This window comes from Syngnathus leptorhynchus, chromosome 22, assembly GCF_054491065.1.
Source record: "Syngnathus leptorhynchus isolate UIUO chromosome 22, UIUO_Slep, whole genome shotgun sequence".
Taxonomy (NCBI): Eukaryota; Metazoa; Chordata; class Actinopteri; order Syngnathiformes; family Syngnathidae; genus Syngnathus; species Syngnathus leptorhynchus.
Window position 1 is genome coordinate 2,377,886 of NC_141216.1, and position 27,271 is coordinate 2,405,156.

At 44.8% G+C, this 27,271-nt stretch overlaps 4 protein-coding genes across 6 annotated transcripts; 1 reads left to right on the forward strand and 3 right to left on the reverse strand.

The window, feature by feature from the left end:
• Nucleotides 1-1,484: 1,484 nt before the first annotated feature.
• On the reverse strand, nt 1,485-4,799 carry slc35g1 (solute carrier family 35 member G1). Its single transcript, XM_085902962.1, has 5 exons — nt 4,496-4,799; nt 3,901-4,075; nt 3,199-3,333; nt 2,945-3,141; nt 1,485-2,865 (listed from the first exon to the last, which is right to left on the reverse strand). The coding sequence occupies exons 1-5, from the start codon at nt 4,797-4,799 to the stop codon at nt 2,453-2,455; spliced, it is 1,224 nt and encodes a 407-aa protein (XP_085759088.1). The 3' UTR covers nt 1,485-2,452.
• A 1,136-nt stretch (nt 4,800-5,935) lies between these two features.
• lgi1b (leucine-rich, glioma inactivated 1b) lies at nt 5,936-10,251 on the reverse strand. The gene is made up of 11 exons (XM_085902959.1): nt 10,200-10,251; nt 8,920-9,155; nt 8,778-8,849; nt 8,365-8,436; nt 8,230-8,301; nt 7,429-7,500; nt 7,191-7,360; nt 6,963-7,127; nt 6,677-6,897; nt 6,363-6,609; nt 5,936-6,296 (listed from the first exon to the last, which is right to left on the reverse strand). The coding sequence occupies exons 1-11, from the start codon at nt 10,227-10,229 to the stop codon at nt 5,947-5,949; spliced, it is 1,707 nt and encodes a 568-aa protein (XP_085759085.1). The 5' UTR covers nt 10,230-10,251; the 3' UTR covers nt 5,936-5,946.
• Nucleotides 10,201-17,720, forward strand: fra10ac1 (FRA10A associated CGG repeat 1). The gene is made up of 14 exons (XM_085902963.1): nt 10,201-10,306; nt 10,635-10,717; nt 10,817-10,909; nt 11,010-11,055; nt 11,131-11,207; nt 11,280-11,363; nt 11,436-11,520; nt 12,144-12,189; nt 16,217-16,330; nt 16,632-16,674; nt 16,760-16,869; nt 16,964-17,008; nt 17,306-17,390; nt 17,550-17,720. The coding sequence occupies exons 1-14, from the start codon at nt 10,214-10,216 to the stop codon at nt 17,590-17,592; spliced, it is 1,047 nt and encodes a 348-aa protein (XP_085759089.1). The 5' UTR covers nt 10,201-10,213; the 3' UTR covers nt 17,593-17,720.
• Nucleotides 15,757-25,782, reverse strand: pde6c (phosphodiesterase 6C, cGMP-specific, cone, alpha prime). Of its 3 annotated transcripts, none has more exons than XM_085902958.1 (22): nt 24,636-25,782; nt 23,898-24,050; nt 23,722-23,811; nt 23,508-23,648; nt 23,354-23,428; nt 23,213-23,277; nt 22,802-22,868; nt 22,660-22,707; nt 22,374-22,523; nt 21,759-21,902; nt 21,603-21,668; nt 21,386-21,541; nt 21,098-21,205; nt 20,913-21,022; nt 20,752-20,839; nt 20,580-20,680; nt 20,287-20,394; nt 20,152-20,215; nt 20,004-20,078; nt 19,819-19,902; nt 19,386-19,539; nt 15,757-15,902 (listed from the first exon to the last, which is right to left on the reverse strand). In XM_085902958.1, exons 1-22 carry the CDS (start codon nt 25,101-25,103, stop codon nt 15,898-15,900), a joined length of 2,520 nt encoding a protein of 839 aa, XP_085759084.1. In that variant the 5' UTR covers nt 25,104-25,782; the 3' UTR covers nt 15,757-15,897. The 3 variants fall into 3 exon arrangements, with proteins under 3 accessions (XP_085759084.1, XP_085759083.1, XP_085759082.1); XM_085902957.1 differs by lacking the exon at nt 15,757-15,902 and adding an exon at nt 18,205-19,162; XM_085902956.1 differs by lacking the exon at nt 15,757-15,902 and having other exon boundaries at nt 19,177-19,539.
• Nucleotides 25,783-27,271: the final 1,489 nt, after the last annotated feature.

A 27,271-nucleotide genomic window follows, 5' to 3' on the forward strand; every position in this document is an offset into this window, starting at 1 on the left:
CGAAATTGTAATTCGTCTATTATTGATTTATCTAGTATTATATCATTTTAATGCGATTTTATTTCAAGTCATTAGTTTTGTTCCTTCATTTATAGTATGGACTTGACAGTATTGATACAGTTGATAAAAATATTTGCACAATACTTTAAGAGCACAGATTTTCCTTGCAATCTTCAACATAGTGCGAGAACATGAACGCAGCGTTTTTGTAGTTACTGAGCTATGGACAGGAAGACAATAAGTGAGTCTGGTCTATGTCTAATTGTGCGTGTGTCACCCGTTTGGAATGTCTGGCAAATACAATTTAGCAACTCACTATTGCCAGATGTCCATTTTATGCTATATATTAGGTGGCAATTACACTACTGACCTTGTCACTAATTGGTAGCACTGTATCCAGCCTACAGTATGTTTGCATGTTTTATTCAGAATCTTTCTTAACATGAATGAGCGCACGAGTGCTTTCAATGGGACAGTCAACAAGGAAACCGATTTCATTTTGGAAAATTGAGAGATTATTTTCCCTCCCTTTCACGCTGATGGGAAGCATGATGCCATGCTGCAGGAATGTGTAATCCCCCTCAAAAAAAAAAAAAAAAAAAGAACATTAAAATCCAACAGCACTCCTCGCCACCAAGAGTGTGTGTGCATACATTCTTTGGGATTCCCCCACTTTTTGGACAAAGGCAGGTATTTTTTTCCCCACTCCATCTGTCTTTATTCTACACCAAAAATGAGCTCAGATTTGAATGACTAGAAAAACAAAGCTGGAAGAGAAATTTAACCCTGCACAAGTATCATTGAAAGGTACAGAAATTGTTTGATTGCACCAAATTATAAAGTGAAGGTAACGTGTGTAGTTAGCGGTTGGAGAATTTATGATCACACTACAACACGATATTGTCTTCAGACGCAACACTGCCGCCATCTCCTGGTCAATAAGAGAAATGCTGCCAGGGTGAAAACCTTGTCGCCATCTTCTGGTCAATATGGGAAATGCTGCCAGAGTCTCGTATTTTTGTTTTAGAAATAAATTTGGAAAATAAAACTTCTATTTACGCTTTCTAGAAAATAAATGAGAAAATCAAGCTGTATTTTGCTTTTGGTATTTTTATATTAAAATGAAAATTAAATAACAAGCCATTTTTCTATTTTCCGTAACTGTTTTGTAACTAACTTCCCCCCCCCCCCCACTTATCGGAACCGGGATATTTGATAAAAGTCTCTATGCAGGGAGCAGTGTTAATGTGGAATAAAGGGAGAATAAACAAAGAAGTTTGCACACGCACACACGACAACAATGCATCTAAGGGGATTGATATTATCCTCTCACCGGCCTCGATGTTTTTTGTTTTTTCTTCTTCTTTTTACCCTTTGTAACCTTTTGGAGGCTTTAGTGTTGGGCAAGGGTTTGTGTTTCATCATCTTTTTTATTTTTAAAACAGGAGTCTAAAAAACAAACCAGAACCAAAACACATCAGGTATAAATGAATAAGATCATTGGTACTTTATTACCGAACCATGTCGGAAATAGAATCCATTTATATGTAGAAATGGATAGAATGTCAAAAATGACAGAAACAAATAGAAGTGAAAGCACAACTTGTAACTTCTTTTTTTTTTTAAAGCTTTGAGCAATTTTAGTTCTTACAGCATTTCAGTCTATAATTCTTCCAAGGGGCTTTTATGAATGAACCTTCAGTGCAAGTATCAGAACACAACTATTAGTTCATCGTTCAACATTTGGGCTAGCTAAACGTCTTCCTTGGTCACGTGCCGTAATTTTTTTTTCTTCTCCAAAGCTACTTCTTGCAGCCAAGGCACATTTCTAGTTCAAATAACAACTTACAGTACATTGCTTTTCACACAATATCATGTTTTGGTAGAGGGAATTCATTCTTCCAGTGGTTAATTCAAGCCATCCCTGAGAGAATCCTACTTCACGTAAACCAAGAAATGTAACAAAAAGCTCCATACCTGCTTCAAATAAAATGTTTAAGGTGTAGGAATTCAATTGTTAGCAATTCTGATTATGTGGAATTGAACGGACTGAAACAAAAAACACCATCCTGAGCTTAAGTGCTATAACTGCTGGTGCGCATCATCATGCTGTTTTTTTTTTTATTCACGTCTTTTTTAAGACTATTTTTGAGGGGGGCACAGTGCAAGTGGTCCTAATGCTGGCTTTGTTTATTTTATTTAGGCTCGACTTCGATATTGCGAGGGATAGCGAGCTAAGGTCCTTCTTAATCGGATTGTTTTTCAGCATTTTTTTTTTTTTTTTTGTATTGCACATAATAGACAAAAAAGGTGCAAGTTTAGCCTTCATATTTGACGGTGGGGCTCCACTGCTGTAGGTTTGCTTCGTAACAAATAAAGCACAGAAGAAACAGAGAGCGCTAGCGGATGAAAATGAAAACAATGAATAGCGATGATATCTAATGACTAGCATTCAGCTCTTGCGTGAATTGATGTACCACTTCCTCAAAGCTACGCCGCTGGTGCTCAACACGATGCACAGGGCCCCTCCGAGGCTCCACCAGCTGGGCGCGTGGCCCAAGAAGATGAATTGAAAGAAGAAGGCTAGCACCACATCCACCGTCCTGGTCAGGGCCACGGGTCCGGCCTCCTCCCGCTGCAGCGCTTTGGTCAGGAAGCTTTGGCCGGCGATGCCCAGCACGGCGATCAACATCAGCAGCCAGCGGTCTTGGCCGCAAAAGGGCAACTTCCATTCGCCCAGGATGCTGACGGTGATGACGCACTCGATGAAACCGATAACGGCGTAATACCACACCGAGAGGTAGTAATGGACGCTCTTTCCTATCTTGCGGAGCACAACCATGGTACACGCCGCTCCAATTGCGCCTACGGAAAAAGATTTTTTTTTTTCCTCAATGAGAAATTTCATTCACAATTTAAGAAGGCATTTTTTTTTTTGTTTAACCTGCAAAAGCCGCAATCGTCCCCTTGATGTGGTTTGTGTAGTTTCCCTCGATTCCCTGAATATGTTCTCCAAAGAGAAAGGGCGGGCGGGCGATGAGGATGACCCCGGTCAAGGTGAAGACGGTGAACACGCAGTCCCAGATAGTACACCTCTCCTTCAGGAAGACCCAAGCCAGTAGCGAAGTGAAGACGGGATTACTGTTTCCAAGCAAAACATATTCACCTAATGACCCAAATCTCACATTTTCATCTCACCTGAACATGATGACGGTGGCGTCGGCCAGAGGCATCTGCTGCACGGCGTAGAAGAGCAGGATCATGGCGTTGGAGCCCAGGAAGCCTCGCAGCATTAGATAGGGACGTTTATTCCGGGGACCCAGGAAGCCTGTCCTGCAGGAGCACAGATATGAGGGTGACGGATGAATGGAAAACAAGATGGATGACGAGGGCTGGGGGGGGGGGGGGGGGGTGGATGGATGACCAGACGGTGATGCTCGTAAATTACATTTTGGGGGTTAAGGGAGATGACACAAGGATGGATGCATGAGCTGAAAAGTGGTCCAGATGTAATTTTGTTGGGGTGGATTCATGGGTGAAAAACAATAAAAATATGATAGATGGACGGAAATGCTGGTGAGTCTTCATCTATTCAATCAATAAAACCTTTTGATTATATAAAATGTCCAGCATAATTTTTTTGGGTGAGATACTATAAATATACCATGGGCCTGATAATATTCATTCATTGCTGTTATAAAAGTGAGTGATTGCATGGAAAATGGAACATTTGCCTATATTTATATTTGATCACCACAAATATAAATGCTGGGAAAAAAATAGCCTCTTGTTGCATCCATATACTGTATTAACAATACAGTAAATGTTCTTCCCCTTTTTGGAGATGAATAATCCTTTTATCGGTAAACTTGATTTTCCAGTTTCCCCAATTCGGCTTACTTGTGGTAAATAAGTAAGGGCGCGATGAAGAGCATCTGGAAGAAGCAGCGGATGCCGCTGATCTCGATAGCGTGCACACCCTGGATGGTCTTCACCAAGAGGGAGATGATGGAAAAGAAGACTGTGGACAGAAAGGCATAAAACAAACCAAGACCGGGGCATCTCTTAGGTTTCTCTGTGGAAAGAAAACAAGAGAAGGGAGAGTTTCAAAAACATCTCAGAGGATTACATTTCCACTGTCTTTGTGATCCCACAGCGTGACGTCTATTATATCAAATTGCGTGTTCTAACCTTTATTCTGAAAAAAAAAAAAGGCCCAATTGTTCTGGTGAGGGTGGTAACAATGACATGCTTCAATGCTTTTAATAGTATCCAATTGCAATTTCCCTGTACAGTTCCAAAAAAGAACTTCTAATACTTGTTTTGCACGCCATATCGGTCACGTGACATGCGCACCGTTATCGCTGGGGCGTGACGTCACGCGATACTAAATCAATGTGTGACAGGATGTCATTGAGTCATAACGAAACTGTTCTTATGGAACATGCTAAAAAGAATTCATGATGATATCAAATGATTTCAAAATCAAGTCTACCTTGGTTTGCGCTCTGGCCAGTGGATGCTGCCTTCCTTGTGACGTGCGACTCCGGCCAAGTGAGCGTTTCGCTCTCGCCGATGTCCGGCAACTTGGAAGCGGCCGTGTCCTCCTCGGCATCCCCGTCGAGGTAGCGCCACGCTCGGAAGTGGATCTTCTCCTTGGCCGACACGTTGTCGCTGCAAACACGGCCGTCTTCGCTGCTGCTATGTTCGCCATGACTGGCAAGTTTATGGAACACGACCGTTACGTGGTCGGCCGCTGCAAAATGGCTCTCCGGTGGACAGTGCTCGCGGTCAGCCATATTAAGATGTGAGCACCGGGCGGCAGCATACCTCGGCACGGAGACTGCCCGGCTCTTGGTTCCCCAGAAGTGACTGGAAAGGCTAAGTTAATAACTAACCTTGCATTTACCCGGACGCGGCCGCCAATTCACATGCAATGCCGACTTTGGGCACAGGAGGGCAGTGAAATAGACCCCCCCTTACATACACACACACACTTTGACGGGCGTTCACGCCCCCTGCATTATAGTGAGGAGAATCACGTTTGCAACCATCACTTGACGTCCATTACTTTTATTAGGCCTATTAAACGACAAAATAAACGCAGTCTTCGTCACAACGTGTATCCCTTGAATCAGAGGTGGAAAAAAAAAAAACAAGTCACACACTGTGCAAAGCTACTGTTGATGTTCCAATTCAATTTTGACTAGAGATGCCTTATAAAATGTGTCTCAAATATGAACTAGTCGTATTTTGATGTGGCTAATGATTTGTTTCTTTGAATGTAAATAAATTGGATCGTGCTTAAAGAAAGGACCTAATGATTTTTCATTTTAATGACATTTAACATTTTATTGTCTAACATCACGTGACACAAAGAAATGAAGACTAATTCTATTTTAAAAAATCAAACACTGTGGTCATTTCTACCTACAAAAACTGTATCGTATAAATTACTTTTTACAGTATCATAAAAAAGGAGGGAAAAGTCATATTGGCAAATTGTTGTCAGTCATTTTTTTTTTTTTTTTTTTTTTTTTTTAGAATTCCCACTAAGAGGACTGTGTGAAAGCACGGCTACCGGTACTGCAAATACAAACAATGCTTTTGTCAATGAGGGCAAAAAAGGGGCAAGAGTGCAGTGAAAGGGAAAGAGGTGGGTGACACAGTGGGACGCTTCTAGTGAGTCATTCATCCGAAAAGCCACACTGCGAGTGTCCGCATGGAGTCTTGCGTAAGCGATGGCCGCAGAGAAGAGCTAAGCGGATTCTTCTTTCCGTGCTCTGGAAGTGGCGGGTGGTGAGCGGAGCGCGATGAATGGCATTGTCACTATGGAGCGTGTTTTTTTGCTCATGCTAAATTGAAGCCCGGTCTCAGTCGGCCCATGTTCTGTTCTTCATACTTGTGCTATCCAAATGTCAGATAAATAATGACTGCGCGGCCAATTTAATTGCTAAGATCGATCATGAGGTGCTCGTATATTTGAGACTTCCCCTTAAAGCTGGACGCGATCAGGAAGTCTCGCCCGTCCACCGATACCAGAGAAAAGCCTCGCGGCGCCTGGATGCTCACCTCCTGGGACGGGACGAACTGACCTCGCTTGGCGTCCCACAGGTAGACCTGCGTCAGCGAATAATCGCTGCCCAGGATGGCGTACTGCCAGTTGCCGATGGAGACGGGTTGGAAAACCATAGAACCGCGGGAGGGGAAGGTCTGGATCTCCTTGAACATGGCGCCGTCCCAACGCATCACCTTGGAGTCCCCGATGAATCTCGTCAAGCATATGAACAGCTCACCTTTGCAAAAGGACAAAGGTTCAAAAGAGCTTGGAGGTAATTACAGGCAGACTGGCAAGCTCTTACTTTTGACCCGGAAGTGTTGGACGGATAGGACGTCCTCCATGTCCGGTAAGTCGGTCCTGCGCTCAAACCTCTTCTGGCTCCTGTTCCACTGATAAATGACCGGCCTCTGGGAGCTGCTGGACAAGATCAGGTGGGCTTTGTTGGAGATCTCCAAGTACTCCACGTCCGTATCTCGGTACCACGGGTGGAGGGACTGGTGGGAGTAGAATCCGTTGCCGTTCCATTTGTATATGGTGGTGGAGCCGGCCTAGGAGAGTGTCACGTGTTTGAAATGACAAAACCACGAGAGACTGAAATAGGACAAAACGGGAAACCTTGGAGCTATCCGCAATGACAAAGAACGACTCGCCGTCGATGACGAAGGTCTCGATGTCGTTAGGTTTGCGGATTTTCAGGATGTCGATGTCCTGGATCTTGATGAATTTGCTGGCGGAAATGTCCCGTTTGTAAATATGGGAGCCGCCAAACAGCTGCGCCACAATGACAAAAAGGTGGTTGCGGATGGCCAAGGGCTTGCAGACCACAGTGGAAGTGCCTGGAAATGGACGCAGAACCATTAGCGTCTCGCTTGGAAAGCCTCGCCTCGCGCTTCTTACTTACTTTCAATGGTGTCAAAGCTTCTGAAGATCATCTCCACGTGATCCCATTCTAGGAAGCTGCACGTCCCGGCAAACGGTTGCGCAAACACAACGTACTGATCTTTACCGAGGGTGAAGGCCTCTACGGAAATGGACTCAAACTTCAGCGACTGATAGGCGGCAAATTCTGCAAAGAACACAAGAGCTCAGTCTTGACGCTCATCCGCTAGGTAACTTTGTCTTTTGATACCGGACGTGATGCAGTCGAAGGAATGCGGCAGCAGGTCGTTGATCTTCTTGCCCTGGTGGATGGGCGGCCCGCTACAGTGGATCTGGTCCAGCGTGGCGTTGGTGTGGTGCATCCACTCCACCAGCCATTTGAGTTTGCAATCGCACGACAGGTTGTTGCCTCGCAGATCCCTTTGTGAGTGATTCTTTTTATTTGATGATTATTTTTTCATGTTGGCCTATGACTGAAAAATACTCACACTTTAGTCAAAGCATCCATTCCTTTGAAGACATCCTTCGGCAGAGTTTCCAGGTTGTTGTAAGCCAGACTCCTTTCAAAAGAAACAATTGTGAGCGAAGGTCCGTTTGGTCCCGAAGCGGAATAAAAGGAAGCTTATAGAACCAAAATTCTGCTTCGTTCGAGAGGGCTGCATTATTTATTTGGAACTCGCTGTTCCGAGTGAAGAATTTTTGCATGACTGAGCAGAAGGAGGGGGAGATTTCGAACCGCATACGTCAGAAGACTTGGTTGGTTTTGCAGTAGCTTTACCAAAACCATAATGGCCCCAAAACATATATATCTTGGGTCTTTTTTTTTTAAGGAGTTGCTTTTTCTTTACCCCTTACTAATTGGGGTTTCCTAGCAACCTTTGAGCGGTCTTCCAGGAAGTCGCAGCCCAGAGGAACATCACATCCTGAATTAGTTTGTTGTGGCTTGAAACAACCGATTAACTTTTCATTAGCCCAAGTCTGCGCTGTACCGCACTGTAAATCCTCTGGGAAGGACTCGTGAGAAAACCTCCAAAAAAGATTATAGGTCACCTGATTGGAGGTTACGTCGCGGGGTTATTTTTAATCCCAACCTGCAGGTCACACGCTCGCCACACTATCTTTGCACAAGTGAACATGCCGTCGAGGAAACCGATAGGTGTCAGAAATTGTACTGCGATGTGTCGCTTTAAACGTCTGCTTGGCTTGAGCGTTGTTAAAATGATGTATACGCTAACTCGTATTTTTGGAACAGCCACATGGAACCTGATCCAAAAGCAAACAATACTCACAGATGAATCAGTGATTTGAGGCCCCGGAATGCAAAGGGGGAGATAGTTGCAATCTTATTATTTTCAATGAATCTAGAAAAGATATTTGATTGTCAATATTTGTAGCAGCATGTTTACAAAAGAAAAAAGACTTACAGATATTCGAGATGCGGCAGACCGCCGAAGGCGTCGTCATCGATGAGATCAAAGGAATTAGCCGTGAACAATCTGTGATGACAAAATAAAACACGAGAGGAAATCAAGACAATGACTCATTTGGCTCATCATCGTTGGACTTGCGTGGAAGCAATCAACTGGCATGGTGTCCCACGTGGTTCTCATTATTTATGAATGATCTCAACTTCACACATGGCGCCGTGTTTCTCACACAAGTTGCAGAGAGTACCAGGTCTCCACTCGGGGTGAGGTGGTTAAAATTTGCCCAAATGCATTTTTAAACCATTTCTTGATTTGTTTTTTTTGTTTTTGTTCAAAGACACATTTTCAAATAATGTTAAATACAGGAGCACATGGTGTGTATGTTATGGAGAGAGTAAAGATGGACTCACAAGAGTTGCAGGGCAGGTGTATGCACAAAGCTTCCTGCTGTGATTTCAGTGAATCCAGACTTGACAAAAGACCTCAACGATAAATATATTCACAATCAATATTTCAGCAAGCGCACAAAGCAGCAAACCAACCGCGACTTACAAGGAGAGCACGTCCGAAGGGAAAGTGTGAGGCACGGATCGGACGTTCTCGCACAGGGCGTTATCTTTGGTGCAAGTACATCCGGCGGGACATCGGGGCTGCTTGGCTCTCCGTCCGGCTGCCAGAAGCGAGTACGCGGCGAGCACCCAAAGCGCGAGCGTCCAGCCTCTCACTCTTCTGCTCGAGGATGCCATTCTCTCGTGTCCCGCTTGAGACTCGCAACCATGCAACTTCTCCTGGTGGGAAAAAAAATAATATTAATCTGAGAAAGTCTGTCGTTTTTGTACAAAGCTTTATAGATCCGAGGCAGCGGTTCAGGATGCGGGACTCCAAATGGGCACAGAAAACAGGACCCAGATTGATGTCACCCTGCTAAATAGCATCCCCCACCCCACCTCCTGCCTCTCTTTCTCTCCTGGCTCACTCCTCAAAATGTTGTCTGCTTCTTATTAGTCTGCTGAATACAAAGAAGTTGGACCCCATGAGTGGGGAGCAAGACAAATTAGGAGGGGTTGGAAGGGGGCCTCCCTCTCTGTCTTATCAGCCACCCCAGCTTTTATTGTCATTATTTACACACGCTTCTAAAGGCCCTTCGCGGCTATTTGGGAGGCTATTCATTCACGGGGCTCTAAGCAAATGCACCTGCCTCTGTGAAATGATGACCCCCTTTTTTTTCTTGCACGCTTTGCTATGGATACAGCAAATATTACTTGGCTGCACGAGAGACATCTTAATAGGCAACCCCCCCCCCCAAATTAATGCCATTGTTGTCTAGCTGTAATGGAAAAATGGGCAAAATATATCAGATTTATTTTTCTTTCACCCTCTCGGCCTATCTCTCTCTCTCTCTTTTAAGGAGAGACATAAGCTATTGCATTATTGATAAAAAATCTCTCAACAGTAATCACTGGCCGTTGTGTAAATGTCCCACATTGGTCCCTTTGTTCTGTGCGGGTGGAAAACATGACACAAAACACAAGACTTCTTTCTTCACCACCTTGACAAACGGACGACTTGAAACTTTTCACGCATAATAGCCTCTCTATATTCCAACTCAGAATTTAAACGAGGACATGAACCCCTTTTGTGCAGAATTCTCAAATTAAACTTCCCATTCATTAGATAACATTATCAGCCGCGTTTCAGAATTCTATCAATCTATTAGATTTTCATTTTATTCTAATTCTTTTTTTCAATAATATATCTACATTATGTCGTTATTTATACAAGGAATTGTTACATTTTCGGTCACAATGGAGTAATTTTGAATAGTGACCTACTTCAGACGTCATCAATGAGCGCGTTCGCATATCTAACCGTCATTAAACAGCGACACCTTTTTTGTAAACATTGCCGAGGAGCGTTTTCGATGGATAATCTCGTCAAAGTACGTATTGATTTGATGTCATTTGTGAATATTCAATGCGACAATTCATTTAGTTTAAGAATTGACGACGTATTCACGCGAGGCGATTATCGCTACATTACATCGTTAATGCTAAGTCATTGAGTTCCCATGTACACGTACAGATAGTTTAGCAGTTAACCAATTTCTTCCCGACTGTTTAGATCATAAACATGATTATTGCAGTTATTTCGTTTATGCAACCCGATCCTCTATTGCAGTTTTGTTTTCCTTTTAAGTATGCCGTGCACCAAATCGTACATACCCTGCAAAGAATCTTGAATAACAACAATTCTTTGTACATTGCAAGGTGCACGCTGGCGGCACCAACTACGACTCGGATTTCAGTGACGACGAGAGACAAGGAGAAACCTCCGAGAGCAGGCTTAAAAGGTAAGATATGAGGCTAGAACGTGCAATATCCTGGTTAAATTCACCTCTTCGGGGTATTGTTGCAAAGGAAAGCAAAGCTTATATTTTTTCTAATGACAGGAAACATGAAGAGGAAATTTTACAGAAGCCTTTCCAGAAAGATCGACATGCTAAGGTGGCTCACCGCAATTTTCATTCCAATGAAGTGGACAGGTATGTTGCAATCCATCCCATATATTTTAAATTCCTTGAATGTACTTTAGTTGAAATCTCCTCACCTGTCGGATGGCAAATCTGTGTTTTTGTTTTGCAGAGAGGAATCCAGGAACAGAAGAGCCCACTTGATCTCACTGACTGCTGTATCCTGCATTGAATTGACCTTTAAACGATAAAAATAAATGCTGAGATTAACATCCTTAACTGCCTGTCTCCAGTTTGAGAGACATAAGAAGTTTGTCGGCGACTACATACTTTTCTATGGAGGACATATGGCCGACTTCAAACGCTCCACGTACGCATTTTGTTATTAGTTAAGACAAACCAGACCCTGATCATCCCCAGTTAAACATGTTCTTCCCTTCAGCGCAAATGACAAAACCGACTCGGACGTTCTACGGGAGAATCATCGGTTCCTGTGGCGGGATGAGGATGAAGAGGACATGACCTGGTAATGCTTCTTCTGCATTTTCTCTGGACAGTTTGTGGTTTCTAACTTGCCTCTGGTATTTATGTGTCCCAGGGAGAAAGAACTGGCGAAGAAATATTACGACAAGCTGTTTAAGGAATACTGCATAGCCGATCTGAGTCGGTACAAAGAAAACAAGGTGCTTTTTTTTTTTTTTTTGTCTACCCTAGAATGACTTCACTGGACTGTTGTCATGGTAGCGGCAAATGAAGGTGAATGGGAGATAATAGCTGAAATGGTCTCAGTTGTGTGAAACTCATAAAGTGCACTTGTTATAGGTTTCACACAAAGACCTTTTCATTGCACAGAGTTACACCTCATTTTTTTATTCATTAATCTATGACACAAGTTGCAAATGGGAATGGAAAGTGAAAGTCAAAGTTAATTCACACCAATCGTACTGTTCCCTCGCACATAATGTCGTCATTTGATTAAATGTTCTATTTCGTCAGCGGGGCCGGCTGACATGACTCCCATTCCAACATTAATACTTAATTCGCCGTATCGCGGTGAGGATGGGCTCGGCGGAGCGTGAGCCAAGGAAAGAAGCCATTACACTTGGGCTCGGATCCATTTAACAATAAAAGAACCAACGAAATGGCGTTTTATTTTCACACCGGCCTTGGCAGAAGTCTGCGCCGGCCGAAACGCCCTTCCTATTATCGCTGCTCTGATGTAGATGGAAGCCGGCGCTACATTGTAAGTGCTGCTTTGAGAAGCATCACGTGAAGTGACTTTTTTGATTTATTTCTCTTTCCAAAGTTTGGATTCCGCTGGCGAACGGAAAGCGAGGTTGTCTCGGGCAAAGGTAAGCAAAGTGCACTTTTTGAGTTTGAAATGTATCACTAAAGAACAAATTATGCTTCAATACAAGTGAAAAAATACAAATAAAAAAGTTCATACAATGCAACTGTACTTACAGTAAGCACTGGTTCCCAGTTGAAGAAGCTCTTGGTAATTTATTACAATTTTAGCTAAAACAACAAAAATCTGTTAAATACAAAACAAACATTTCCTCCAAAAAAACATTTTCAATACTAACCTGACAAAGAAGATATCAACCGTCACCACAAGATGGAGACAGAGACGAGCTGGTGAGCAGCAGTCTGTTTCTTCTTTGCTCAATCCCCCACTTGAGGATGTCAGTAGACTTTGGCCTCCATCTTGACAAAATGGCATCGCCAAAGCCTTTCAGATGTCTGACCTTTTCTTGTAAAGCTTTTCAAATATGAGACCTTTTCCTCTTCTACCCTTAACCTTTAACAATGGAGGTCTCCTCAGTTCATCTGCTGCCTTCCGTGTTTGCTTTGCCACCAAGTGGACCTCGGATGTTACATTTTTACAACCCTCTCCTTTCGTGCATTTTTACCCGCGACTCGCGCATTTTCTCATTTGCAAAGCGTTGACATCAGCACAACCTCGGCACACACACATGCGAGGTGCGTCTTGACATTGCTGACTTAAACCAATATATTGTTCCAGATTAAGTCTGTGTAATCCCGCTCGGTCACATTTCAAGCTCCGGCGGCAAAACTCGACAGGAAGCGGGATTAAACCCGACCGAAGCGAGCGGTCGTGTCTTCCTCGCGCCGATTCCGCCAGGAGCACGTTCATAAACGCAGACAGCCCATAGCTAAATCAATACTAATCAAATTATGCAAGGTAAAGGTGGAGGAGGTTGTCTTGAGTATGATGATTCATCGATTAGTCACCGCTGGAAAACTTGCTTTCACTTTTATGATTATCGCTCACTAGGGGGGGTGGGGGGGGGGGGGTTTAGCAGAGTGCTGACCTTTTTCGACAGGGTCGCAGCGAGATTATGAGATGAAGAGGAGTCGTGGCATCATGCATGATGTCATCCTCACCTCCCTTCTGCTCTTTTTTTTTTTTCCATCCTTTGTCTGTTCCAGAAAGGGGGTAATCAGTGAAATCATGACATTTTTTTCTAAATGACATTTTTCACGACAAACCTTTTGGTTTCACGTCAAAAAACGTAGGGATCAGTCTTGCGCCTTTTTCAAAAGGGCTTCACGGCAGCCGCCCAAATGTCTCGGCACGTCCCATACGTGAACTCCTGCAGCAGATGTAGAATGATGTGAAGGAATGCAGAAAAACAAAATGTACTCTTACCGTTTCTTTTGGCGCGCTGTCAGTTGGAAGGTAGCTAAGGCAAGTTTATTATTATTATTTTTTTTTCCTCTCGGTGATTTATCTATCCCGCAGCACACACACTCTGTTAGTGAAAAAGAAATGGTTCATTTTAGAAAATGTTTTGGCCCCTATAACACGAAGAAAAAGAAATGTATGTTTTGTTAACTCAGACGAGATGAGCTTTTAGTCTTCTCCTCTCTTCGGCAAAAATGAAAAACGCACTGTGTGCTAAGGAGACAACTTGAATAATTTAAATGAAAACACACCGCTGCGTTTCTAGAATTGACATCGGAGGCTGGGGGGGGGCACAAAAACAAGTCAAATGATGTTGGACATGAGGTAATTACACAGGACGTGTTTTGACAGGGAAGGACTTTAGCTTGTCGGCTTTCTTGTTGAACAGCTGGAAGTGCTTGTTGCTGTCGCTGCGCCCGTCTGAAAATCTCTGTAAAGATACCTGCGCTTGACCTCGACTTTGAATCCCCCTCATGAAGGGGCCTCAGTTTGGTTGCGGCCGACGCTAAATATCCCTCCCGTGTTTTTTTACGTCAAGCGCCCTTTGCTCCGCACTGTCAGCCGCTCTCTGCGGAATAAATAAACGTTACGACACCGAGCCAGTGTTGCACCTCGGCTCGGCAGCCCGCCGGGCCTTCTTGTCGGGGGCAAAGCAAACAAACAAGAACACACACATAAAAAAAAAAAAAAAAAAAAGAGGCAGCTTCTGCTTCAGTTTAACCTCTCGCTTGCAAATCGGGGTGAAGATTATCGAGGCGGTGGTTGACGAGCGGCGTTAATGACCTGACCCGTTTAAACGGCTCGCGCGATGTACTATTTTACTTTTGCTGGATTGTCTCCTCATGAGGTTGCCTGGCAACGGGGTGGAGGGGAAAAGAAGAGCCCTGCAAACAGAGCAAACAAGCTGCAAAATGCTCATTAGCAAGCCAGGGAGGATCTGGCAGCCGCGTTTTATGGGACGCTATGTCGTCGGACCAAAGACTACACCGGCGACACGCGAGCCAATCGCCGCCACTCGCTTTGAACGTCGCATAGTTCCCAATTCACTTTCTCAGACGTGTAACTCTCAATCCACTTTACGGGGGTCGTCAAAGTCGACTACAAAGCCTGACATTGAAAAGAATCGAAGGAAAAATTCCAAAGGAAATGATTACAAATAAAAGTTCAAATTGATCGTCTGCATTTTTAGCGGAATCTTTTTGTTCCCTACGCTGCCAATATTTATTTTCAATGCCAACACATAATAGCAGTGTAACGGCGCCACATGGCTGGCGAATAAAAGCAAACTATACAAATAAGTTTTCAATGATATTTGAATTCGCCTTGAAATGTTAATTTGGGTTACAAGCCAGACCACAATGTTGACTTTCTGAAGACCATCAAACTTTGCTAAGTGCTCCTTCATCTGACTCTTTGTTTGACATCTCATGCTAAAGTCCTCCAGACATGTGATAACGAGCTTCTCCCGCTCGCTAACGACCGCCGCCGCGCTGTCAATCACGCGCACGTCAAAGAGCGTCGGCGATGTTCGCCCCGGGGTCACGACCTCACCACGTCACCGAGTCGATTGTTAATCACGCGGCCATCTGCCTCTCGGTGCGCCCGCCTTGATCTGCGCCCGCCGAGCGGCCGGATTTAGGAGGCGTTGACGTAAGAGGGGCAGGAGTTTCCTCACTTAACGGGTTTACTCAGACACGTCAGTGCCAACGCTTTGAAGCACGTGAGGGTGATTCATTCTGGCAAACATACACATCGACTTATTGACAAGAACGATATTTTTGAATGGACAAACCGCCAGCTCTCTTTGTGAGTTGACAGCATATGTCACGTCAGAAAATTGGACAAAAAATAAATAAATCACACTTTTAAAGCAGCTAAAATTCATTGTGTGCCTCATGCCGGGATTTATATACATATATATATTATTTTTTGGGGGGGGTGTATAACTAAGACAAAAAGACAAATTAGTGTCATCACAAAGCACCAGAGCCTGCAGGGAATTTTTTATTTATTTTTTTAAATCCAATCCAGCATGTGAGGACAAAGCCCGTCCCGCTCGCGGGCGAAAGTGTTGCCCTCCCGCTGTCCCGGGGTTAGGAGCATCGTTAGCCCTCGCGCCAAGTTTAGGACCCGTGTGACGCACTCTCACCTGCTGTTGCAATCTGGAGAAAACCCGGGCTGATCTTAAGCTCGTCTAAAGATCACAGGAGGGCCAGGCGGCGGATGATGATGATGAGGAGGAAAGGGCAATGAGAGCACGTTTAGTAGGAGGGTTGAGATGGATGGAGGCAGTCATGGAGAACACCAGGCAATGGACTTTGCTAGCAAAACTAACAGCTCCATTTTTCAGCTAACCTTCAGGGGAAAAAAAATACACAATATATCAGGGCAGCTTGGTCTTTTTATCATTGAAATGAAGTTTTTGAAGGAGCTGCTCAAATAAATCAAAAGTGATGCTTATGTTGTGGTCGATGCATTTGAAAGAACATCCCAGTCCTGCTAGTTATTTTGTCCTTCAAATGAATTTCTACCTAAAAAAAAAAAAAGTTATTGAGGAGTTCCACGGGACTTAGTCCTTTGCCCACTTCTTCTCCCACACGTTTCTTTGTATTATGCAGATGAACAGCTGAAACAAAGACTAGCTCAGTGATGTGTTTGTGGTCTTCTAGGTCAATTCCAGTGTGGGAACAAACGCTGTGAGAAGCAGGAAGGCCTGAAAAGCTGGGAGGTGAATTTTGCCTACGTGGAACACGCCGACAAAAGGAACGCGTTGGTCAAACTGCGTAAGTATAGCTGTGTGGGTTGCCGTCTCCTGTGGTTCTTGTCTAAGAGGCAGCTCATAATAATCCTCCTTCAGGTATCATAGCGCAGAAAATCCTGTTAGAATAATTACAGTAATTGGAGGGGCCCACCAGCGCCAGACACCGAGCCCGCGCACCAAATGAAACAAGCTTGCTGATAATTGTTTTTAATAAGCTCATTTGTCAACATTGGTCAAAACCAAATTTGATTATCAACTATATGAACGGAAATGAAAATAAATCCTTTCTAAGTAAAAAGATGAAATGTGAATTTGTCTTTTAGGACTTTGCCCGGAATGTTCTTTCAAACTCAACTACCACCACAAGTAAGCATCACCTCGGAGACATTCTTCAATATTCTCCAAGTTACATTTTCAGTCACCTGACTTTTTTTTTTTTTTTCCTTTATAGACGCAAGGAGGTGAAAGCCAAAAAGACGGCGAAGAAGGTACAAGAGGAGAACCAGGAGCCGTCTGGGAAGAAGAAAAAGACAAAGAAGCACAAACACCGCAAGCAGAGCGGTAACACACCCAGCCCTATAAATTTTGCACACTCCATTTTGTCACCCAAACGACTCCCCCGCTGATTGAGACGTACTCTCTTGTCTCCTCGCAGATCGATCCACCTCCCCCAGCAGCACGGAGGAGTCGCGGGGCAAAGGTAAACACACTACCGAGCGCGTACGGGCCGGCATTTGTCATCTTTGACAGACAATGTGATACGCCTCACTCGCGGGCCTTCGGGCGCACTAGCCCAAAATGAAAACAGCCTGCAAACAACCCCTTCTGGAAAGCAGAAGCCATTAGCCCGCAGGCATGACTGCTTATTCCTCAGCTGTCTAGCTTCCCTTATGTTTACATATAATATTCCTGTTTGCAAGATCTTGTTTTGAGGTGGCCTCCACTCCTTAGACAAGCATTTTGCACTCATCATCATCTCCTCTCAATTCCAATGCAGATTCTGAAGCAGAGGATGAGCCAGAGTGTCAGTCCGAGTCGGACCACTGGCGAGGACCCGCCCCGGCAGTGGAGGAAAAGTCAAGGTGAGGGATTAGCGTTGGCGTTAAAACGACCCCTGCTAAAATAGCGTGATGCAATCACACAAAGGTGTAGCCTACATAGCGTATGCATGGGCCACCACCTTTAAGTATCTTCTATTTTGTCCTATGTAACATTAATTTGGATGCATTTTGTCCTCTCAGGGAGGAAGAGTTTGATGACTACTTTGAAGACTTGTTCCTCTAAATGCCAAAGCGGGCCTGCCTCTGCTGAGATTCAAACACGTTTGTGTTTTTGAGAAATAAACTTAATCCGATGTCATCTGCGTTTTCTGTCTCATCACTATCTGTACTCTTTTACTCATTAAATTAACTTTTTGGAAATATGTTGACTTGTATTTTCAGATAGCGGTGCACTTTGACCTTTTGCACAGCACTGTACATTATTTTTATTTTCTGAACGGGAGCATTTTCTCCGCTTTTTTTTTTTTTTTTCCTTTCACTATATCTTAGAACAACGACAGTTGCTTTACGGGATGTCGAACACGGCCAGACAGTGTCGAATCGAGCGAGGGATCAGAAGCAATCCGCTGATCCTCTTTCCTGCCAGGCTCATCCAGCTTTGGAGCCTCTAAGATCCCTGCACGATATGCGACCTAAGAAGAAACGTTTGTTTCTTTCTGCTAAGCCACGATGGGTGGACTCGGGTGGCCTCAGGAGGGGGAGGGGGGGCTACCTCAATCTTCTCGATGCGTCACCGTGCGTGCGATGAAGCGACACCTTCAACTGCATGCAGATGTTTTATTTCTCTTGACAAGTATACATACATACAGTGAGAGGTCATTTCATATGGAAAGATTCCTAATAGGATGGGGACATGAGGGTGGTGAGGTCATTTTGGGAGGATGCCTCTGTGGTGGAAGGGAGGGAGGGGGGTGGGGGAGTTCCAGGGAGTTGTGAATCTCCTTGATTGGATTAGGGACCTTTGATTAACACCTCATTGATTAGAAGTGAAAACATTGTGTAAGAAGAAGAGGAGGAGGAGGATTTAGGGAAAGTGCAGAGCGACACATTTCCGGCATCCAGGCAGAGGTTGCGCAAGTGAATTCGGACTTGGACCTGATCAATAACACGACACGTGTCACATTATCAACACGACATATTGATAAGGCTTGGCTAGTCACGCAATCAGACCTCCTATGGGATTCCCACTATCTTTTTTTTTTTCTTACACAGTAAAAGCAAAAAAAAAAAAAAAAGTGCTTTTTACATCTCTCAAATCCATTTCATGCCTGAGTTAGTTCTAGACTTTCTTCTTTTTGGAGCGCTATGTCATCCACTATGTAGTTTGCGCGTGAAATCGTGCAAGTCAAGCATACGAGATGTTTTTTTTTGCAGTTTGAATTCATATCACATCATCACAGATAAAGGGTGACATGTTGTGGAAAGTCATTTTTTTTTTTTCGCGCTCCGCCCCAACTACCAACTACCAGCTAATTGGCTAGCAGGATCATGTCCATGGATGGCGTTCGAAAAAGTAAAAGCAGTTTCCCCTGAGAAAAACGATTCCATGGTCCCCACTTGTCCTTATAGTCCTCCCATTGTTCATCAAGGTTTTTGGATTCTTGCCTCCTTGGGATGCTAATCCAGGTGGAACTAGGTGAGACGAAAAAAGTGGTCTAGACCAGAACAGGAAAAACTATTTGTATAGATCCAATCAGAAGGCTGAACCAGTCCAGCTGTAGTCCGTATCCGAATGTTGTGATGAAGAATTTAGCAGATTGTGCACGTTTTTGACTTTGCATCACCGCCACCAGCTAGGCAACAAAAAGCAAGAATGTTACGCAATAATATTTTTTTTATTCTACAATGAGGAAATTAAAATAGATTGACTTGATTTGTTTGTTCTATTTATTTTCTGTCTAATATTTTTTTAAATTTATCAATCAATAACATTTTAAATTCTAAAATTCTGAATTTTTTTAGATTTTTTTTTTTTTTTGAAAGAGGGTTGGCGGCAATGCGCCAAGTGGACACTACCTTTCCGGGCTTCCTCCTCCTCTAGTCTCTTCTTCTCGTCCTCGATAGCCTTCATCTTGGCGTTGTACACCTCGGCCTGCTCGTTCCAGTGGGCGCGGTTGTTGTTGAGCCCGTCAAACATGGGCGTGATCTCCTTGTGGAAGCGGGCAAACTCCTGACGACACAGACGGAGAAGCTGCGTTTTGTATTTTCAACCAACTGCACAAATATTGTGCACACAAATGACTAATTTGAAGGAGGATGACTCAAAAGACATTTAACGAGGAAGAATACCAATGATGGCAAACAAGCTCCAAAAACCTATCATCGATTATTGGCTCCATGTTATGTTTAAATTCCAAAATGGGTGGCAAGTCGTTATGCAAATAGCTTTTCTGCTTTCCATCACGGCCTTATCGCGACGCGGCGCCAACGGCGCTAATGAACTCATTACCTTGTACACAAACGAGCACACAAAGTCAATGAAACCGCACTGCATCTTGGGGAGCTGCTCGGCGCAGTTCCTGTCCATCATGGGCTGGAAATCACACAGACACACAAAAAGAGCAATTTTTAGTTGAGAGAGATTAAAAAAAAGGGGAACGGCAATAAAAGAAGAGGGGAAAATTGGGCCATTACGATGGGTTGCTGGTCTAAAACCGTCCTCTCCAAATCTCCCTGTTCCCAGAATTCCGCAGCCACCATCAGTGCCACCTGCAAACACACGAGAGTGACACGTAAAAAATATGTACACATATAAACGGTATACTATTTAAGAGCCACCCACCTTGCTCTGCACCTCCCACGGTTTGGTGATGGCTGACAGATCACAGCCCGTCATCATCATGGCCCTTGAGGGGATTGTTGAGAGAAACAAAATGAATCCACCCGTCGTGACCAACAGACATGAAATCTCCCTTACATGACGATTTCCTTCCTGGTGGGGTTGTTGGATATAAAGGCCGTGGCCTCCTTTTCATCCGCCATTGGCTCGGTGGCGTTGACGATGTTTTGGAACATGGTTCTCTTCCTGACGGATGCGCACAGATGGAAAATGGTCATCCAGAGCCAGACCACAAATTAGTAGCAAATCAATTCTGCCTAGCAACAATTGGTTTTATTTTGTGGTTTATTTTCCTGCATTGTGTGCCAGCAGAGCAAAAGTTAGCGAGTCATGTAGTCTGCCTAGCAACAAGTGAGTGTCAAAAGACGCACTTGAAGTAAAGCGCCAGATCGGTCGCGATGATGCAGACGTCAAACAAGTGCTGCACCGTCTCAAACTGGCGCTTCTGAAGATTGCAGAAGATGTTCAAACTCTGCAAAAAAATAAAATAAAATCATTAATGGAAGAAACGAATGAACCGCCGTCATCAGACGCGCTTCGTACCTCCTCGCCCATGAGGGTCTTGCTGTACTCTAAGTGGTGCCTCTCCATGATGGATGAGCCGTGAAGCTTGGCCAGAGGAGATGCGCTCCTGCGTGATGAAGAGCGAGGCAATTAGTGATTCACAAACACACACACACACATGGCGACGTGTTTGGACTTGCTTGGTCTGGTAGAGGTTGTTTGTGCCTCTGTGGTCGATATCGTGGCAGAAAGCGGCAGCCACCATGGCGAAGGCATCCAGGTCTGAGTAGTACCTCCTCAGCTTCCCTGTCTGCAAAAAAATAAAATTGACAACACATTTTCAAGTTTCTATGCTGATTTAGCCACAGGGAGAAAAAATGGCTACCTGGAGCAGGCAGAACATGGTGTGGCCCACGTTGAAGCCGTGCCGCCAGTTGTGGTAGGTGATGGCGCGGTAGCCCTTCCGCACCGTGTACATCCAGCGGGTCAGCGTCTGAGGGAGGACACAAAATCGACGTGAACTTTCCGACTCCTTCCCTCGCCTCACAAAAGAAGACGGATGATTGATTTCCATCTCTGCTTTGTGTTGGAGAATTCGCTCAGAGAAAGGACGCGGTTGAGCCCTGAACCCCACGAGCGAATACCCAAACATCAATCTGGGGATTGAGCTCACCTCGGCGGGGACTTTGAACTTCTCCACCACCCCGAGTTCAAAGAATATGCGAATGCCGGCCTTGATGAGGTCGAACTCGGAGACGGGGAAGTCGCTGAAGCCGAACGAGTACAAGTTCTCGCCGTTGACGTTGTCGGCCGTCGGGCAGGTCGTTCTCTGCGGGACGAAAGGAAGACTTATTTGTTTGTTTGGCCATTAAAACAAAACGCAATCCTACCAATAGCTTGTACATCTCCTTCTGGTCGCAGTCCTCGGGCTCACTATCAAACTTCTCTTTGGTGTTCTGGATGTCGAGGGGAAAGAAACGACTCGATGAAAACAATGAAACAATTTGGGCCCGTTTATTTACGGCGCGACGATGCCGAGTTCTGACCAGGATGGACTGCAGCTCAGCGGTGGTGCACCTGGTCTGGTACATGAGCATCTCCTGGGCGATGTCTTTCCTGTACTCCATATGGTTGAGTCTGTCGTAGGTGTCGCAGTTGAGCACGGACCAGCCGAGGAACTGGGTCAGTGCCTGCGGAGCGCCGAGTGCAGGGGTTGTCAAAAATGAGCAAAGAGCAAAACTTTTTGACAAAGCCTCAGAGCAAAAACAAACAAACAAACAAAAAAAAAGATGAAGGAAGAGGATGTGAGGGAGCTCCTGCACCAGGGAACGAGGACCGACTGATGTATCACTAACTCGTCTAATTACTACCTCATTAATTTTACTCATTAGCAAAATGAATGGCAAATTTGTTTGGATAGGTTTCCTTTCATTGATAAAAGGAGCCGCTGATGTGCATTTTCAATTCCCGCAGACCTTCTGCTGATGTGTTCATTGAGATTAAATTCATGAGATTTAAAAGATACGATGGCGCCTGGTAATATGACAACAAATGCTTTGTTAGCGTTTTAGCTTTCGATGGGACCCGATTTGAAATGGAGCAAATGTATACATGAGAACAGATGGAAATCGGAATGTGGGCTCACCGAGCAAGCGACCCACCTCTGTGATCTGCTCATCGTGTTCATCGAAGGGCTTGCCATCTTTTCTGTTGAAGAAAGTGGCGATGCCCACAATTTCTTCTTTCTTATTGACGATGGGAAGAGACAGCACGTTCTTGATGACGAAACCCGTCTCGTCCACGGCTTCTTTCTGTAAGGGAGGGGGGGGGACAGTTGATGCAAGAGATTATATATATTTTTTTTTGTGTGCCTAACGTATCGATGGCTGGTATCGGCGTGATACGATAACTGATGTCAGTACTCGCCCATCTCTTCTTAGAACTCACCTGAAAAGTGAAGAAGTCATCTGCAGCCACGTTCATCATGTTGCAAATCTGGAAAAAAAAACACTAAAGTATGAGAATCTTTGTCCAATGATGGCAAACTGAATCATTGTTTGTGTGTGTAGGAGGGGCGAGCGGGACCCACAAAGCCGTTCTCCGCCACGTAGGTGGGCAGTCCGCTAACCAAAGCCCAATGATCTGCAGGAGGACCGCTGAAAGAAACAAAGAGCCGCTTTGAAGAACAACTCACACAATTTTGGGAGAATTGATTATGAAATGAAAACCAATTGGCCAGGGGGTAAAATGAGTCAAATCCTTTTGTCAGTTAGTTCTAGCAAAGCAGGAGCCATTTCATTTGGGGCCACTTTCCAGCTCAGAACTTTTAATGTCTGACGGACTAATGCGAGCAATTAATGAACGTTCCGACTCGGCGCTACGGGGTGCTAATCCACCTTGGGACTGTTTGGCCTTGGAGGAGGTCAGTGGCACAAAATTGATGGATTGTATTGTGCCGCTGCCGTGTGCAATTATGTGGACTGAGCTTGATTCCACTCACGGTATGACTTTAATTTCCTCCTTGCCCTCCAGGAGGTAGTCGATGATCTTGTAAAATATGACCTCCTGCGTTGGAAGGAAGCAAATGTAAGAGAAAAAAAAAAGGGGAGGAATAAAAGCCACCTTGAGAAGATTTTGGTACCCTTCCGTCTGGCGTTTTGGGGCCTTTGTAAGGTTCCACGTCTCCCAGTTTCACCGGCCACTCGTCGTAGAATTCCTAATCAAAGCCAGAAGGTGGAGCTTAGAATCAGAAGTCAACATGAGGCGTCTCAGCGAGTCCTTCGAAACCAACCAACCTTCTCTTTGGTCATGTCTAGGAGGCCCACCGAATATCTTTCGCAGTTCAGGTAAACCCTGACGGTGTAGAGAGCTTTGTGGAACTGTCGCTCGATGTCGGTCAATTCTTCAAACACTTTGCTAGCTGACCACAGCAGCACCTAAACACAGAGGGAGAGAGCAGAAAATATTTTGGGTTTGCGCTCGAGCACGGGTTTGTTGTTTGACGCTTACCTGACTCCTCCTGGACTCCACGTTGAACATGTAGGTGGTGTGATGCTGCAGGGCGATGACGTGAGCGAAGGTCATGTACTTGTGGAAGAGCTGAGGAGCACGGCGGACAGATTAGAGGCGTTGGATTAGAGCCACAAAAGAAAAAAAATATATATTTTTGCAGTATTTGGCAGTACCGCTTCATCCTCAGGTGTGAAGTGAGCCGCTCCGATCTTGTTGAGCGCCGTGACCACCCCGAGGCACTCTTTGTCAGCCATAAGGGGATACGTGAGCAAACATTTGGTCTTGTAGCCCGTCTGCTTGTCCACAAAGTCGCAGAACTTTTTATTCTGGAAGACGACAAGAAGGTTTGACATCCATTTAATCCCGCGCGCATTAATTAAGGACGTTACACAATAGCCGAGACCACATCGATCATTGCGGTTTTGAAATTTCTCCGACAAAATGAAACACATCTTGCCGGCTTTCATAAATAAACGCCATGTCGGTAATAAACCTCGACGACGAGCGAGGAATTAATCACGCTTTTTAATTACTTTTGAGCAGAAATCAGCGCTACTCTTGATTGCATAATATCCTTTGAGTGATGAAGTATGAAGCAGGCAGCAGTTAAAAAGTCCTCCAATGCTTCGTATTTCATTCTTGACAAATTAAGGCTTCACCTTCCATATACTTTGCTTAAATCAATTGAACAGCGCTAGGACGCTTTCGGACCCGAGCTTCCTTTTTATAGCCCCATTTAAGAGCATTAGCGAGACAAACGCAAACGGACAGCCGGCGGACATAACATTAAGCATGCAGGTGACGGAATAACATTCAGTACTGTGATTGACAATTTTCTCATTCACTGCCATGGACGGATTTAGAGTAAAAAAACCAAAAAACAACAACATACAGTGTGGTCTCCTTCTCACCTGGGAAACATCAGGAACGCTTTGGGGCTTTTTGGAGGTGGCGGTAAAGCCCACGACGCCCATCTCCAGCGGGAACACGATCTCGGTTTGGGGGTGCACCAGGTTGGTCTCGTATTTGGACGTCGGGGTGACGTCGAAGAGACTCGTGGCCAGCTCGGGTATCCCGTTCCTGGACCTGCACTGGTAATAGCTGACCCTGTCGGCCTGCAGGATGAGGGCCACCCGCTGTAGCACCTTGTGCAGAGACTCCTCCATCACGCCTTGCATCTGCATAGCCTGCACCAGCTCAAAGATGATGGCGGCCTCCTGCACCGAGTTGACATCCTTGAAGGAGGCCGTGTCCTTCACTTGGAGGGTGGCGGAGAAGGCGGCCGTGAGGGCTTCCGCCCGCACCTTCTTATCAAAATATTCTTTGGCATACTGGGGGTTGTTGTCCAGATATTTCTCCACGCTGTCCTTATCTGCCATTCTTACAACTTTTTCAAAATTGAAGCATCAAGCTGGAGAGGGGGAAAAAAAAAAAAAAGTCCTACAGGGGCGAGCGCATCCTCCTTCGCGGCGCGAACGGGAATCACTGACGGTGCCCGGGGACGTACCGCGGCTTAGAGGCTGAAAGGATCAAAGTGGCCGCTAATTAATGTGACGTCATGACATTAAAAGCCCTGCGCTAAGCGTCCTTAACCCCGGCAAATCCTACCACTGATCATTTTATATCCTGTGTGCAGCAGGAGAGTGGCTTCAGGTGTGATGCGGCTACAAGCAAAGGCCTTGCCCACAACACAATCAAAATCCTGAGTCGGGTGGGAGTGGCCTCTTGCTACCTGCGCAGGTCGCAGCGAGAGTCAAACTTAACTTGATTGTTTGCTAACATATCTTGTTGATCCTACCCGGGGAACCCTTCTCTGATCGTCTAACGAGCTTTAGTTAAAAATATCCACCAGTAAAGCTTGTACGTAAATGCTGAGGGGTTCTCCGAGTGTACGCCTCAAAAAAAATACCATGACGTCTCAAACAGCGTCGCGCGCCAAAACGCGACTGAAATACTACGGCAGGAACAATGTACAAGCTGAATATTTTATATTGAACTCTTGGAGTGAGTTTTCCTGAGCCTGACAATACGAGACAATCACTGTAAAAAAAAAAAAAAAAAAAAGACACTGAAGTTGCACAATCGTGAAAAAAAAAATCCAACCTGAGGAATTCAGACCTTGGAGAATGTTCACTAAGCTGTCAACTATGTTGAGTTATGTGCAGCTTTGTTTTTTTTCCCCTCTACTTCAATTTTGTCTTGCAAAAACACTGTCCAGCTTGCTCCTAATTACATGTTAAAGACTTGTTGCCCAAGGTTGTGTAGGCAAAGTTCTCCAGAATTGAACTCCCTAAAGGTCACGTTGAGGCCCGCAACTCATTTCAGCCAACAAGGAATAACGACGTCGTTTTGTTCCGCCTCATCATTTGTCGTAAGTTACTTTCCCTTTTACTTATATAACAGCGGGGGAATGTTAATTATTGTTTAAAGCATTGCCTCTGCACTTACAGGTTTAATGATGCACGGCGTACATATTGTACCGTGGCTTCTCGCACTGTTCACTGGGCTTGGCAATTGGCACAACTTCTTCCTAATGAAGACTCATCACGGAAGTCTCCGTCCTCAAAGTTTAAATTGGCCAATTAATAGGACTCGGGGCGTCTGAGACCTAAACAAAGATGGCCGGCTGTTATTAACCGCCCCCGTGGTGCGTCTGCTTAGCTTCGCTACCTGGCAAGACGACTGGTGTCTCTCTCTCTCTCTTTATTTGTTTTGGAGATGGAGATTAAGGTGAGCTTAGCCTGGGGGAGAGCTCCACAAGGTGTGGGGGCGGAGGGGAGGAATGCTGCAAGTAAAGTAGATGTATAGGTGACAAGGGGTGTTAAATACACAAAAGATGCACCGCGATCCCTTTGTGCGGATCATTTGTGGGTTCTTTTAAGTCTGGAACTTGTATCGTTTTACTCAATTATTCAAAAAAAAATATATATATATATACAAATAATATATATTTATATATCATAAAGCTCTACAACGCAAAGCACAGTTAACTCCCTAAAGGATGGTCGGGGGGGGGGGGGGGGGGGGGGATTTACAGCCAAGTTGATACATTGGCTTGCATAAGCTCGTCCTCCCGATGAAAAGTATATATCACCTCCCGAGCCGGCGCTGATGATTGTGAAATGTAGCGCTTGCCTTTGGAGGCCTTCCAGCAGCTATTCATTTGACAGAAAATCGGCAAGGGGCCCTCGGGTTACGCAGGCTGCAGATGTTGTTGTTGTTTTTTTTTTTTCCCCTGTTCTTATTTAAGAGTCAGATGAGATTGCAAAACATTCATTGTTTATGCAAGATGAGAGAGGACTTATACAACCGTTTAAATCTGTCTGTGTTGAACAACTGAGCAAATGAAAACCACATTAGATAGCTTGTTTTTTAAAACCCTGCTCCAAAGGTGGATCAATATTGAGGGTTCTGAAAACGTGCCCGCTTGATGCTGCTTCTGCTGCTGGTTGTTTTCATAACATGAGAACGAAAAAACACATCTGGCAAAAAAGTTAACTGAGGCGTGCGGCCGTCATGGAAGGCGGGTCGAGGGGAGGTTCAGGTC